We start from the raw sequence: 13,456 nt of genomic DNA, 5'->3' as shown, positions 1-13,456 counted from the left end.
ATACTTATAATTAACCAATAATTAATTGCGATAATCAATATTAAAGAGTTTGGAAGTCTCTCTACTTAACAAGTTCATATATTCACTCACCATTATCATTTAATGATGATTAACTCAATTAATTAATTTAAAATAAATAATTGTAATAGAACTGTTAATAGTATTCATAATATTTCTAATATTTTGTATACAATTTAAATAATATAGGGTAACTTGTAATAATTTTAATTGACTTTGTGCTTAGAAATACTGCATATACGATTCAAACCATATTTATCGGATTGGCAAATACTTAATTTAGGAAAATTAGTAATTATCAATACTTATTAATAATCATTCGATATATTCATGTAGATATTTTTAAAGGAATGATTAAAAACAAAATTATAATTTTAATCTTACAAATATATTTGAAGGAATTTAACAAGTTTAAACAATTTTAAAACAAATATAATTTTGGGATGTATTTCATGTTAAATTTACATCTCGCTTATCATTTGAAAATAGTTTATTTTATAATTCGACTTTTTAAAAATGGTTTTAAATAAGTAACCAATTTTTTTTTAAAGATTTATTAAAAGGTTTAAATTATTTATTTTGTATACGATCGATTTTACAATAATTTACATACAAAATTTAATTTTTTTGCAAATTTTCAACACCAAACTCTTAGAAATAACGTATATTTATACAAAATTTGACAAAAAATATTCTTATATCAAAACTACTTTGTCAGAGGCAAAAAGACAAACATAATAGAGTTCATACTAATTGTCAATGATAGTTGCTCCGATTCATTCAAACAAGATCGAAGTACCATATTAAGTCAGTCTTTTCGCGAACTGCAATCCACATGGGCGCATACCATCAATTTCTACCATACATTATTCATCTAATTATATATACGTGAATTTGACAATAATATTATTTTATATTAAAGTGTATTATATTAAAGTGTATATAAATATTATATACTGTAAAACTGATTTTAAATATTTTAAACAAAAATTCATTTATACTTTAAATATCTATTTATATAGTGCACCTTTACGTATTTTAATAAAAAATTTTGCACTAGAATAAGAATTAATGGAATAAACACTGGATGTTATGCATGAGAATAATTATCATACTTTATCTAGAAAATCATTAATATACCCACACGTGCATACATAAACAATCAAACAAACAAAGAAATACATATATATGGCTTAAAAATAATACAATATAATCATTATATTATTCAAATTAATGCAATGTAATTAGCATCTTTAAATTAATTTAATTATTTAATTTTAAAATGGCAAACATTTTCATGCCAAAACAATGGATAAATATTATTTGGTTAGTAACCATTATAAATTTGGATAGTTTTAATACAGGTAAATATTTAAGTTTTTATGTATGAATATTTATTTGTTCAATAGAAAATCTAAAATCCATTTTTATAACATAAAAATATGATTAAAAAAATTTGTATATGGTATTCCAATATATACATTAATTATTTCTAATTTGTGACAATAAGAAATGTAATTAAAAGATAAAATGTGAAAAATTGAAATTTGGTATCCACAGTTAAAGGAAATAAAAAAGTGGAAAAACAAGTGACACCTTCAATTCCAAATGTAAGAAAATATCTCTGTTGTGTCAGGCAAAAAAAAATGATAGACGTTGGCCACGGTGAGTTTTTTTGTGTTTTTCAATAATATTAATAAATTATAAACATAATTGTACTAATTTTATAAATATAATTTTTTAAATTCTATCAAGACCTTAGATATGTAATATCTGAGTACATTATTTCTGAACAGATTTTAAAGAGTCGGTCAATTGGCAATGTCAAACTTAATCAAATGCAATATCCGGCTTATCTTTCAGTACTTTACAAATATATTTTTACAATAGTATACCTTAAATTTTACGAAAAATAAATGTAATTTAAATCAGGTAATAAATTTATAGATTATATATATATTTTTTTTTTAATTAGCAAAAATCGCATTTTATAAGAAATAAGTATACAAATTAAATTCCTTATGATTAATTATTAATACATTTAGAAAGGTTAATTAAATATTAAAATTTTTAAACCATATCTATTTAAATATTAAATTCAAATTTTATATATTTCTTTATTAAGCATTATGTAAAAAAAGGTAATTATATCACATCCATAAGTAATAATACATTTTTCCTAATGTAAGTATGTAAATAATTAAAATATAATTTCTGCTTCCTATATATCTATATATTCTATATTTATGCATAATTTATTTATAATTTTATAATTACAAACTTTGTAAAATTCCTTCTGAAATTTCAATCTTTTATAGCAAATTTAATTTTCTTTATATTTGTTGTAATTTAAAATATTTGTAAAATTAAATAATTCAGGTTTTAATTAAAACAATTCTTTTTAATATTTAATTTTTGGAATGTATATGGATATATTTTTTGTATTTAAAATATTTTATGGAAATAATAATCATTATGATTAATATGAACCCAATCGTTCATAGATTTAAAATTATATTTAAATTATATTAAAACATTTATTTAAAATTATAATAAAATTATGTATTAACGTCCAATGTCAATTAAATTTTTAGTTATAAATTGTCTCAAAGCTTTAAATATTTTGACAAATAAAAGTATCTTGTAACTTGATATTATAACACTACAAAATTATATTCTTTATTTTATTAGCTCAAATTAATTTATTACAAAAGTTATAGCCAAAGAAAATCATTTTCTAAAATTATGTGCTCACTTTTTTCGAAAGTCAAAATAAACTATACTCACATTGAAACATGAACACCAATTGAAAAAAAAACAAATGGTATAATTTTACAAACGCCCGATTAAAATGTGAGCGCATAAATCTTCAATATTCTTGTAATAAATCACATGGCGCATACTTAAATGTCACGAGTGCCGCCGCATCTAAAAATATATTGGGATACGCTATTTTGTGTTCTTCACTTTTTTATTTTTTTGTTCTCTATTCTTGCCTCAGAATTCAACTATAAAAGGATATTGTACCTTTATATAAGTCTTTTTGAAAAATAACTTAATAATGTATTAAAAAAATTAAAGTATACTAAAAATTACACAATTATTTGTAAAATAATAAATATGGATGAAGTAGGGATACTAAAATAGAAAATATAATTATATTTTAAATGATTTCTGATTTTAAATAAATTTAATTAAATGTTTTAATTCAAATGTTTTATATAACATATAATAGCCATTACTATTCCTAAATTTTTCTTACAAAAATTATGAAATAGTATTTACTTATGAAATTCAATCAATTATTTTATTACATAATTGGATTATATTATAATTTTATTTTATTTATATTGCATATAATGACAATAATAATATCAATTAAATGATATTATATTTTATTTTTTATAAATATATCAAATATGTAAAAATGTTTTATAATATGTATTAAGAAATGTACAAATTTATAGAAGAAAAATCACATTGTAATATTTAGTTAACTGAATACTTGTAAAATACTACTGGTAACTCTATGAATGCCTAATGTTAGTCATAATCAGAATTATATTACACATTATATAAGTATTTATTAAAATACTACAATAAATACATTGGCTTAAACGCATTAACAAAAACGTGGAATAAATGTTTGTAATAAACCTAATAATGAATAAGGGAAATTAAGAAAATAACGTAATTTAAAGAAATTTATTTATACAAAAATAATAGATAGAATTATTAATAAATTTTAGTTAAATTAGAAAAGGTTAAAACACACAGGTTTAACATAAAAGGTTTAACATAAAAGATAGAAAATAGAAGGTTATATTATATTTAAAATAAACTAAATCAGTTATAAATATGTAAAATGCCAATTTGTTACGATTGAAAATTTAAATAAATGTTAAAAAATAATATAATAAGGGTAAATAAGGATGTGAACGTTTATTACAGGTTTACAATTTAATAAATAAGAATAATACGTATTTATGCGGAAAAAGTTACAAAAACCGTTTGTAGACTATCAGGCAATCAATAAGAAACTCTTTTAAGTAAGCTAATATTAAAAAGTTGCAATTATTAACATGATTCCATTAAAAACAAGTAATGTAATGATAGAAATAATATAATTGATTTGTATAATTTTTTTATCATTGAATGCTGTATTCAACTTTCTCAATAAATTTTCTATTTTATTATTACCATTTTATTGATTTCAAATACCCTTAATTTAATTTAATTATTAATCTATAATGATTTACTAAAGGTATATCTGGTGAAGTAATTCAAATTGATACTGGATATTGCAAAAGCTTTTGTCATCGACATTTTGTTGATGATTCCGGAGATCTTAGTCGGCCTGCGATTCAGGTAAAAAATTACGTATAATTTTATTAAAACAAATAGTTTTTATGTGTAAAATTTGAAAGTGAATTTTCAAGTACATAAAAGAAATTAGTGAAACTGAACAAAGCGACATATTATCTCTACTCATTATTTAATGTAGTACTTTACTTAATTAAAAATGAATATAGAAAAGTACAATCCAATGAATCTATTTATAAATGTTTGCTCCTATTTGCATATTTGTAAATGTTTTATACTATTGCATATATGTAAATATTTTACTGTGTAAAATTTTTAAAATAACTCTCCCTTAGAAAAAAATATTTTTATACAGTTCTAAATTTAATTCTTACGTGAATGTATTTGCGACATATCATGAATATATTTTCGCTAGATGAGCTATATATAAATTTGTTCATTATTTATATCTTTCAATATACTTTTCAATAAGGTAAATATATGCTACAAATGAAAAAAAAAATTTGATTTGTGCAAAAATAGCATGATATTAAAATTATTTTTTTGTAATATAATTTATGATTTTTCTTATGTACAAAAAAGTAAAAGTATTTAATTGGCCAGTTATAGTACAATCATTACTTATATTTAATCAATTACTAAAAACTGAATGTCTAATTTATATTGTATGAAAACTATAATCAAACATATATAATACTTATAAAGTACGTTGAATCAGCATTTTTAATTTATTATTTATAAATATTTTAATCTTAAATGGAAAATAGTTAAAGAATTACTATTTGTTTTTATTTCTTTTAATTTTTAACTGTATTGTTGAAGTTAACGTATTCAAAACTCTTTATATTGTTATTTCGTATAAAATCAATATTAATTTTTAATGTATTTAATAAAAATATCATAATCTTTATACCATACTATCTAAATATTGTATACATATTAAAGATACGTACAATATTGTATTAAGCTATAAATAAAATATAAAAAATAATCTGTGATAAATTGAAATATTTTAATTAAAATACTCATATTTTAAAATTTCTTTTTATACATATTTAAATATTAGTAATAAATTAAATGTTTTAACTAATATTTACATGTGTAATAATATTAATAATCAAATAATCGAATATTTCATGTTTGTAAATGTTTATTTACATATTCCAATTACAGAAATGCATGCCAAACACGCAATGTCGTCCAAGAACAGCAAGATTAGATAGAATTTCAACAATAGAAGGTGTTAAAACGATTGAAGTTATCGATAGTTGCGATTGTTCTACAGGGCAAAAATGTCGACGAGACGTATATTCACAAATTTTGTATATGGGAACTCCGTATCAAGTTGAAATAGATGTGGGTATTTGTGTTGGTCGGTGCAAAAGTATGTGGATTTAATAATAATCTATTAGATATAAGAAATTTAGTTAAATATTTATTTACAACAACTGCTTTTAAACATGAATACACGAGCTTTTAAAGGGCATTCAATATTCTAAAATCATATTACAATTATTTAAATTTAATAGAAAATCATATATTTGAATTATTATAGTATTATACCAAGAGCAAACTCTAATAAAAATACAGAAATTTTGTGTAGTATAAATATTTTTGTTAAATACAATTACAATTTAAAAAATGATCTACTTATAAGTTATTTTATTTGTTCAATTTTTTTAGAATTTCATTGCAGACCAACTAAAAATTCTTCCGTTAGTATACATGGACCAAATGGTAAGATATAGTTTCTATTATTTAATAATGATAAATTAATTTAAAGAAATTTTATGAAACCGTAAACTGATTTTACTTTTTTTGTAAGATTATTCTTGCAATTACATTGAAAAAGTATTAATAACTTCAGATATATTGAGATTTCTGAAAATAATTAAAGATTATATTGAGAAAATTAAAATACATAAAATTTTATTCGAACTACAAGATTCAAAATTTATATTTAAATTAATTTAAACATGTTTATTCACAGCAATGATGGAGTACAAAGCAAATTAAGAAACGTTCTAATATCATCATTAATTCAAAAATTAATGTTTGCTATTAATTAAAAATTACATTTCCAAAAATTATTAATCCATAAAATTTATAGTATGCAATTTTTAAATAATTAAAATATTTTAACAAATTATTTTATAATTTATCTTGGTTAATTAAGTAAGGAAATCAGTTACGTAATATTATATCATGTATAAATAATGAATAATAAATTAAAGCAATAAAAAAAATAAATAATGAATAATAAATTTAAAAAATTGAATATTCTTAAATTAAAATGTTCAATATAGTATATTCAATTAATAAATTTATTTCGATGTAATTAAAAAAATTTATATTAAACAACAGTAAATTTATGCATGAAAATAATGATTATATTAAAATTTACTTTATGTCTGGTAATAAAGAAATATATAAGGAAAATTAATTAAAATTAATTTTTAGAAGAAAACCTTAAATACGTTAATTGAAATAATAGGAAATATAAGGGAAATATTTCTTATTTCTGTAATTTAGATTGTTTAAGTAACAATAAATTATGAATTAATATGATAGTATAAGAATTATAAACATAATAAGATTGTTTTTTTTTTCTTACAAATTGTAGGTGACGAAGTTCATCAAGTTATAGAAAGATGTAGTTGCACTGGAAGTTGTCATAGAATGGACCGTGTAGAGACAATATTGGACTTTAGTGGTATTGAAATAAAAGAAGACATGAATATAGCGGAGGCCAAACCAATACTGAGAGTAAGTAAATATGTTATTTAATTTAGGTTTTTGCATAATAAAAATAAGATAAAAAGTATTGTGACGTTCTCAAATGTTTCTATTTGTTGAATAGATTGTATTATTATTTTTGATGAAATTAAATATAATTCTTATATTTTAACATTTTTGTTGCTTGGTTAAAAATGATATAGCATAATTCCCTATTAGTATCTATCAATTTCATAATTAATTCATTACTTCTCAAAAGTATTAATAAAATTGATAAAATTTTATTAATAGTATTTAAAAAATGTTTAACAAATATTGAATATATCAATTACGTTTATATCGAATGCTTAATTATATAAAGTGTTTAAAAAATATTTTTTCTAAAAAATTTTTATATATATTAAAGTATGGTATTTAGTAAACTACTTTTTTGAAACTTGAAATCATATTTATATTATATTTATATCATATTTATATTATATGTTAGTAAAAATTGCAAGACTAATAAAGTTAAGTATATTAATATCATATTAATATTAGGAAAATTAATTTTTCGTTTATATGTAAGCAAATAAATATCGGTCAATGTGTTGGAGAATGTTCTGGCAATACTACGGAAACGTGTATATTACGAGATAAGAAGAATCCTACAAAGTGCCTTGCTGCTGTTTATTCCAAGAATCAAAATTGCATTGCTGTAAAATTTAAGGTTCACGAATATAGGTACCTTATTTATTTTTAACAATTTAAAAAATTTTATGTGAAATTGCTTTGTATAAATTATAAATTATACAATTTTATATTAATAATTATTATTTGGCTTTTCTATCCTGTAGAACACGGCGAGGAATGAAAAGAGATATTATCCAAATACTTCAATGTGCGTGTGTTTAGTTTAATTTGTAAGTTTAAAAATTGTAAAACATAAAAGTGCGATCATGATGTTTTCTATTTTTTTAATGTTGTAAAATATATGAAATATTAATTTATAAATAAATATTAATTTTTATATGATCAAATATTATTTATTATATCTCAATATTAATAATCTTATTATTAATAAGTAAATAAATAAATAATTAAATATATATAGTGTATGAAAATTTAGATTTATTTTATTCATTTATTTCATTACAATTTAAATATATAATACTATATTTTTCATACATTTATTAAATAGATTAGATCTTGATCCATATTGACTTCATACTTTATTTTATTGTGAAATAATCTATTCAATTAATTATAGTATTGAATATTTTATGAATGAAAATCTCACTAAATCTTATTTCATTATATATTAAAATAGAAAATATTTTAGTAATATTTAATTTTCTCGTACCTTCAATAAAGTATTTTATTGATATAAATCTATTTCAATTATATATATATTGAATTTAAAAACTCTTCTATTCTTATAGAGAAACAAGTTTATTGAATCTGATGTCCGACAATACGGAAATGAATCGCGAGTCCTTGAGCAATTTTAACACAAATCATTACTCAGTCTGTTGCGATGATTTCATGATAACCAGATTGGCGGACGGGCTACAGGGGGAAGAAGGAAGATAAAAAGACAGAGAATAAGAGATCTGTCGTGGAGATCATGTAGCGTGAGCAAGCATAGTGTTCGTTTGGGACAATTGAACAGACATTCACTACTTATACTGAGCATCTTGTTAACCAAAGGAAGCCGTAAACTAACTAATTTCTGGCTCTCAACTCGATTTGTATTTTGAGTAATGAGTACATATATATTGCCCACTACGTCAATTTTAAGTTACATCATGTGATAGAGTGAAATAAAATTACATTATGGTTATGCATAATTGCATTTATACAGTTTTATTATTTTAAAATGATAATAATTATATATATATATATATATATATATATATATAATCATATTCTCAATTTTACCAATATTTCGAAAAATAAGTAAATACTGTTATTAACTTTTTTCAATGATAAAATATAAATTTAGTATTCTATTTCAATCATAAATCTTTTTAATGCCCAACGAAATATTAATATAAAATATATTATAAACAAAAATACTATAAAATCGTATTCATATACAAAAAAAAACATTATGTATTCGCCAACTCTCCATCAATTGTATCAAATATTTCATATTTTCAATTTTAAAAAGTCAGAAGTATTCAAAAATTACTGTGTATGAAAACCGAAAGAGAAGATTACGGTTAAAGAAGAAATATGTATTAACATAAGGCATATATTTGGGAAAAAATAAAAACTTTCAATTATATAATTGGTGTTGCAATAATTGCATTACAAAAACCAATAATATTCTTATCATATTAGCATTGAAATTGCACCATAAAATGATAAAACGAAATGTTCAATAAAATATTTTTTATATAAACAAATAATCCATTTCTTAATTATCTCATAACAAAGCTGAATTGTTGTTTAAACCAATACATATACTTATATTTTTACCTTAACAAAGTAAAAAGTCTTTACTCGTTAAGATAAATAAAATTATATTTCCTACTTAAGGAATATTGTGTACTTACAAATTAAAACAAATAATTATATTTTGAAAAAATCAGTTGAAAATAGTTGGGAGAGTATAAATTGCATAGCAATCAAATCGTCAATATGATAAAAATTGTTTATTATAAATTAAAAATTATAAGAAATTTTTTTAACGATACTAAAAATATTTATTAATATCGTATAAATAGAATTAAAAAAATAATAATAAACATTACTAAATAACTATATTCAGATTCTTTTGATTTACATTTTTCTACAACAGTTTTCTTTCATTTAATAAGTAACATTTTAAAAATAATGATGATTTAGAATTCTGACTTTATGTTTAAAATTATCTATGTTTTTCTGTTTCAAAATGAGATCAATTTGTTCAATTTTTCATATTTCTTCCGCATAAATCTTATATTGTATTTTATATTATTCAGGTTATAATTAAAAATTTTATTTCTTAATTAGTCGGTTACTTATATTTCTGATTTATCATTTTTATTTATTTATTGTTTTAAACGCTTTAAAGAAAATAACATCTATGATTAATATAATATTTATGAGTCACACTTACTACTAGAAAAAACAATTTATCACCTTACATTTTCCAGAAATACGTTATGCTTCATAGATCGTAAAGTATAAATTTTACTCTGCTACACTAAAATAAAAAATAAACTATAATATTAGTTTTGCACGAATCTTATTTAAATAAATTGCTTTAGTTACAAGCAATCGATTATATCAAAAATAAATTTTATTTATTTGTTCAAGAATGAGTTCATGAAAAGAAATGATTCTAATAACAGTAATGGAAATAATAATAAGAATAGCTTTTGTGGTAATAACTGAAAATAGCTCAAAGTAGAATAGTTTAAACGATCGGATCGATTATTACTTTTTAAATTAGTTTCATAAACTTTTGTTATTGAAGTTTTATTAATTTATTATTTTATTATAAAAATAATTAGGATATTTTATTAATTACAATTTTGTTAATATATAATTGTTTATATATAATCTTTTACTTTATATATTTTACTTTTACCTTTCAGGACTATAAAGTAAAATATATAGTTTCTATGGAATTAAAAAATAAATATCATTTAATTCTAAATTATTAACCATAAAAATAATAAAAGTTCGGTTGTTGTAATATTTATTTCCAACACAATAATTAGAAAACATTCTACTTATGTATATAATTATCATGTGTAAAAAAATAGATCGAATGAAAATTAAATTTATTAAAACAGAATTTGAATCACCAAGCCTTTAAAAACTAAACACCAAAACAGCCTTTTACCAATAAGTCTCACCTTTACATGTAAAATAAAAATAAAAATCTGTCAAAAGATTTTTGTACTACAAAGTGTTACAAAGTGTTCTATGAAATTGATTAAGCCTTACTATAGTGTTATTTGTTGACATTAAAATAATTTCAATAGAATATGGGGATGTTATCTTACTGTTAAAGTTAATTTACTGAAATGACTATTATTAAGATGATACGCTGAATCTACTCGGTGTAACAATCTCAACTTTAAATGTTTTTTTTTTCTATTCTTTTGTCTTTTAACAAAGAGTTTATGATATTTGTAATAGCTTCTATATTTTTAAACATATTCAAAAAGATACCTAACAAATACCTTCGCCGCACTTTATCTTTCTCAATAATTTTATATGTACGACCATTAAACAATACGTTGGAGTTAGAAATTTTTGACCTTAAGCATTAGTGGATCCATGACAATGAATTTATAACTCGTCTCGATATATTGATGTACTAAAAAGTCAATTTAAATCAAATATCGATATTATATTGAAATGTAAGTAAGAAGAAAGGTTATAAAGGGATTATCCGAATCTGGAGTGGATGCAGAGTAATAAATCCTTAGGATAAAAGAGGACAAAGAGCTCAGGCTCCATGCTCCCATAATAATTTAATCGTAAGATCAGGGCAGAATAGTAGGCGCCGATTTCGTTTGAGTCGGTGTTGTCCGTTGACCACGTCAGTGGTTGGCACGCGAGAGCTTGCGTTGTAGCGCGCGAAGTCTCATTTGAATTCCGCACTCGGAATTCTTTACGCGCGGTTTGCGTGGGCCGCCGGCGCCGCTCTTCGGAAAATAGGATGCGATGGCAAAACATGCCAGATTGACAAATGGTCGGGAGATGCGACGTCATAAATAATTCGAAAACTGCGACATGCCGGGCCACATTTCTGACCGCTTACTAATCATCGGCGTATTTAGGAAGCAGCTTGCCTTTCTCTTTGTATGAAGTTTATTATCTGCCCTTGCGCGAGCTCGGCGCCACTTTTTCGCCATATCCGTCTGTCTCCTGTAGCTTTTTCTCAAAGCTGATTCGGCACACTGAGCGCCGTATCTTGCCTTACAAATTACATATCGTTTCACCTCAAACCGTTGGTCAATTATTTGTAATAGCAACTTCATGAAAAGCAAGGAGAATATTATAATAATTTTATGAGAATGATCATTATTGTTGGAAATTTAGTTGAGACTTTATAAAAAAATATTTAATTTCACAACACTATGTTACCTAAGGAATATTTGGCCCTTATAAATGAATTCGAGATAACAAAGCCAACAAATGCAAATAAAAAATTTTTTAACAAAACAAAGAATGATCATCAACGGTGATGATAATTATAAGGCTAGTACTAATGATAATAATTTATTTAATAAATTAGCCTATGCATAGTGGTACAACATTATAGTAAATACATTAATTTAATAAAATTGATTGCATATTGTAAATATAACTGCTGTAATATTAAAAATTATATTGAAAAATACCATAATATGCTAGAACAAAATTTAATTTTTACTAATTATTTTACTTTTCTAATTGTAAAAAAACCTCTTCGCTTTGATGTATTGTATCGGAATTAAGACAAGTGACAATTAAATTCTATCGGTGGTCGATGTCTTGTCATAATGCCTTGGCGTTCTTCTCTCACGGACTTGGTCGTTGTTGATGATTTCGTGGCTCAAGTTAATGGAGTCCGCGCTCGCAGGAGAGGGCGACAATCCGATTCGCGATCAAGCGGGCGGAAGGGGCTAACGAGAGCGAAGGAGCAAGAGCGCGGGGGAGGTGGTCTCGCATAAAGGTGACTCGGCGAGCCGAAGACGCCCCACATGTCGCGGACGTTTCGTTTGAACTCTCTATACTTCCTTTCTCGCTTTGAAAAGAAAGCTTTTCGCAAACGTTGGTGCGCGCAAAGAAATGATTGCCTAGCCCCCGTCGGCTTGCGATTACGAGCTGTTTTTCGACTATTCTTCATCTATCTTCGTACTCTTCTTCTTGACGTTTTATATCCCTACTCGTTTATTGGCATTAGCTAATTGTGTTAGTTATCTGTGTTTCGAATTATCGTGAGGGAAACAACTTGGTGAGAATGAGGGCAACGATGGTGAGGATGTTGTTGATTACTACGATGATGTTGATTTTCGAACTTCGAATCGTCAAACTCAGCGCAATGGAGTTATTATTCGAGGGAGATTCCAATTTGCAGCCAATCTGGGACTCTGACGGCGTTGGAATAAGCGAATTACAAGGTGAACCTGTCAATTTGCAGAAAGATGAGGCACTGGAGGAATTCAAGGAGGTGAGATTGTTGTAAGAATATTATAAAACATTGCTTTTTTATCATTTGGATCTCAATATTTCATTGGGACTTATGCGGTCGTGATTTTCAATAGACACTAGGCATCCGAGGAAATTTCAAGAAAGATAGCTACAAAGGTACGCCTCCTCAATTTATGACAGAGCTCTACAATACAATCACGGACTCTGCAGGCCAAACTCGTATGAAAAATCCGTATAACGCAGCTATTGTTCGAAGTTT

General features: G+C 23.6%; 1 protein-coding gene across 1 annotated transcript; it reads left to right on the top strand.

Annotated features, from left to right (window-relative positions):
- The first annotated feature begins 1,300 nt into the window (after positions 1–1,300).
- On the top strand, positions 1,301–7,978 carry LOC105364794 (uncharacterized). The gene is made up of 8 exons (XM_011502822.1): positions 1,301–1,382; positions 1,579–1,683; positions 4,283–4,386; positions 5,515–5,725; positions 6,025–6,078; positions 6,965–7,107; positions 7,646–7,800; positions 7,914–7,978. Exons 1-8 carry the CDS (start codon positions 1,301–1,303, stop codon positions 7,969–7,971), a joined length of 912 nt encoding a protein of 303 aa, XP_011501124.1. The 3' UTR covers positions 7,972–7,978.
- Positions 7,979–13,456: the final 5,478 nt, after the last annotated feature.

Source organism: Ceratosolen solmsi, unplaced genomic scaffold (genome assembly GCF_000503995.2).
Source record: "Ceratosolen solmsi marchali unplaced genomic scaffold, CerSol_1.0 scaffold15, whole genome shotgun sequence".
NCBI classification, from domain to species: Eukaryota; Metazoa; Arthropoda; class Insecta; order Hymenoptera; family Agaonidae; genus Ceratosolen; species Ceratosolen solmsi.
This window is presented reverse-complemented; position numbering and strand designations above follow the sequence as displayed.

What these genes read in the sequence shown, in the direction of transcription:
- LOC105364794 (XM_011502822.1), top strand. Translation starts at nt 1,301, where the DNA reads ATGGCAAACATTTTCATGCCAAAACAATGGATAAATATTATTTGGTTA. An exon ending in TTAGTCGGCCTGCGATTCAG is followed by an intron (nt 4,387 to 5,514) that starts GTAAAAAATTAC and finishes TTCCAATTACAG; the next exon opens with AAATGCATGCCAAACACGCA. An exon ending in TTGTGTTGGTCGGTGCAAAA is followed by an intron (nt 5,726 to 6,024) that starts GTATGTGGATTT and finishes CAATTTTTTTAG; the next exon opens with AATTTCATTGCAGACCAACT.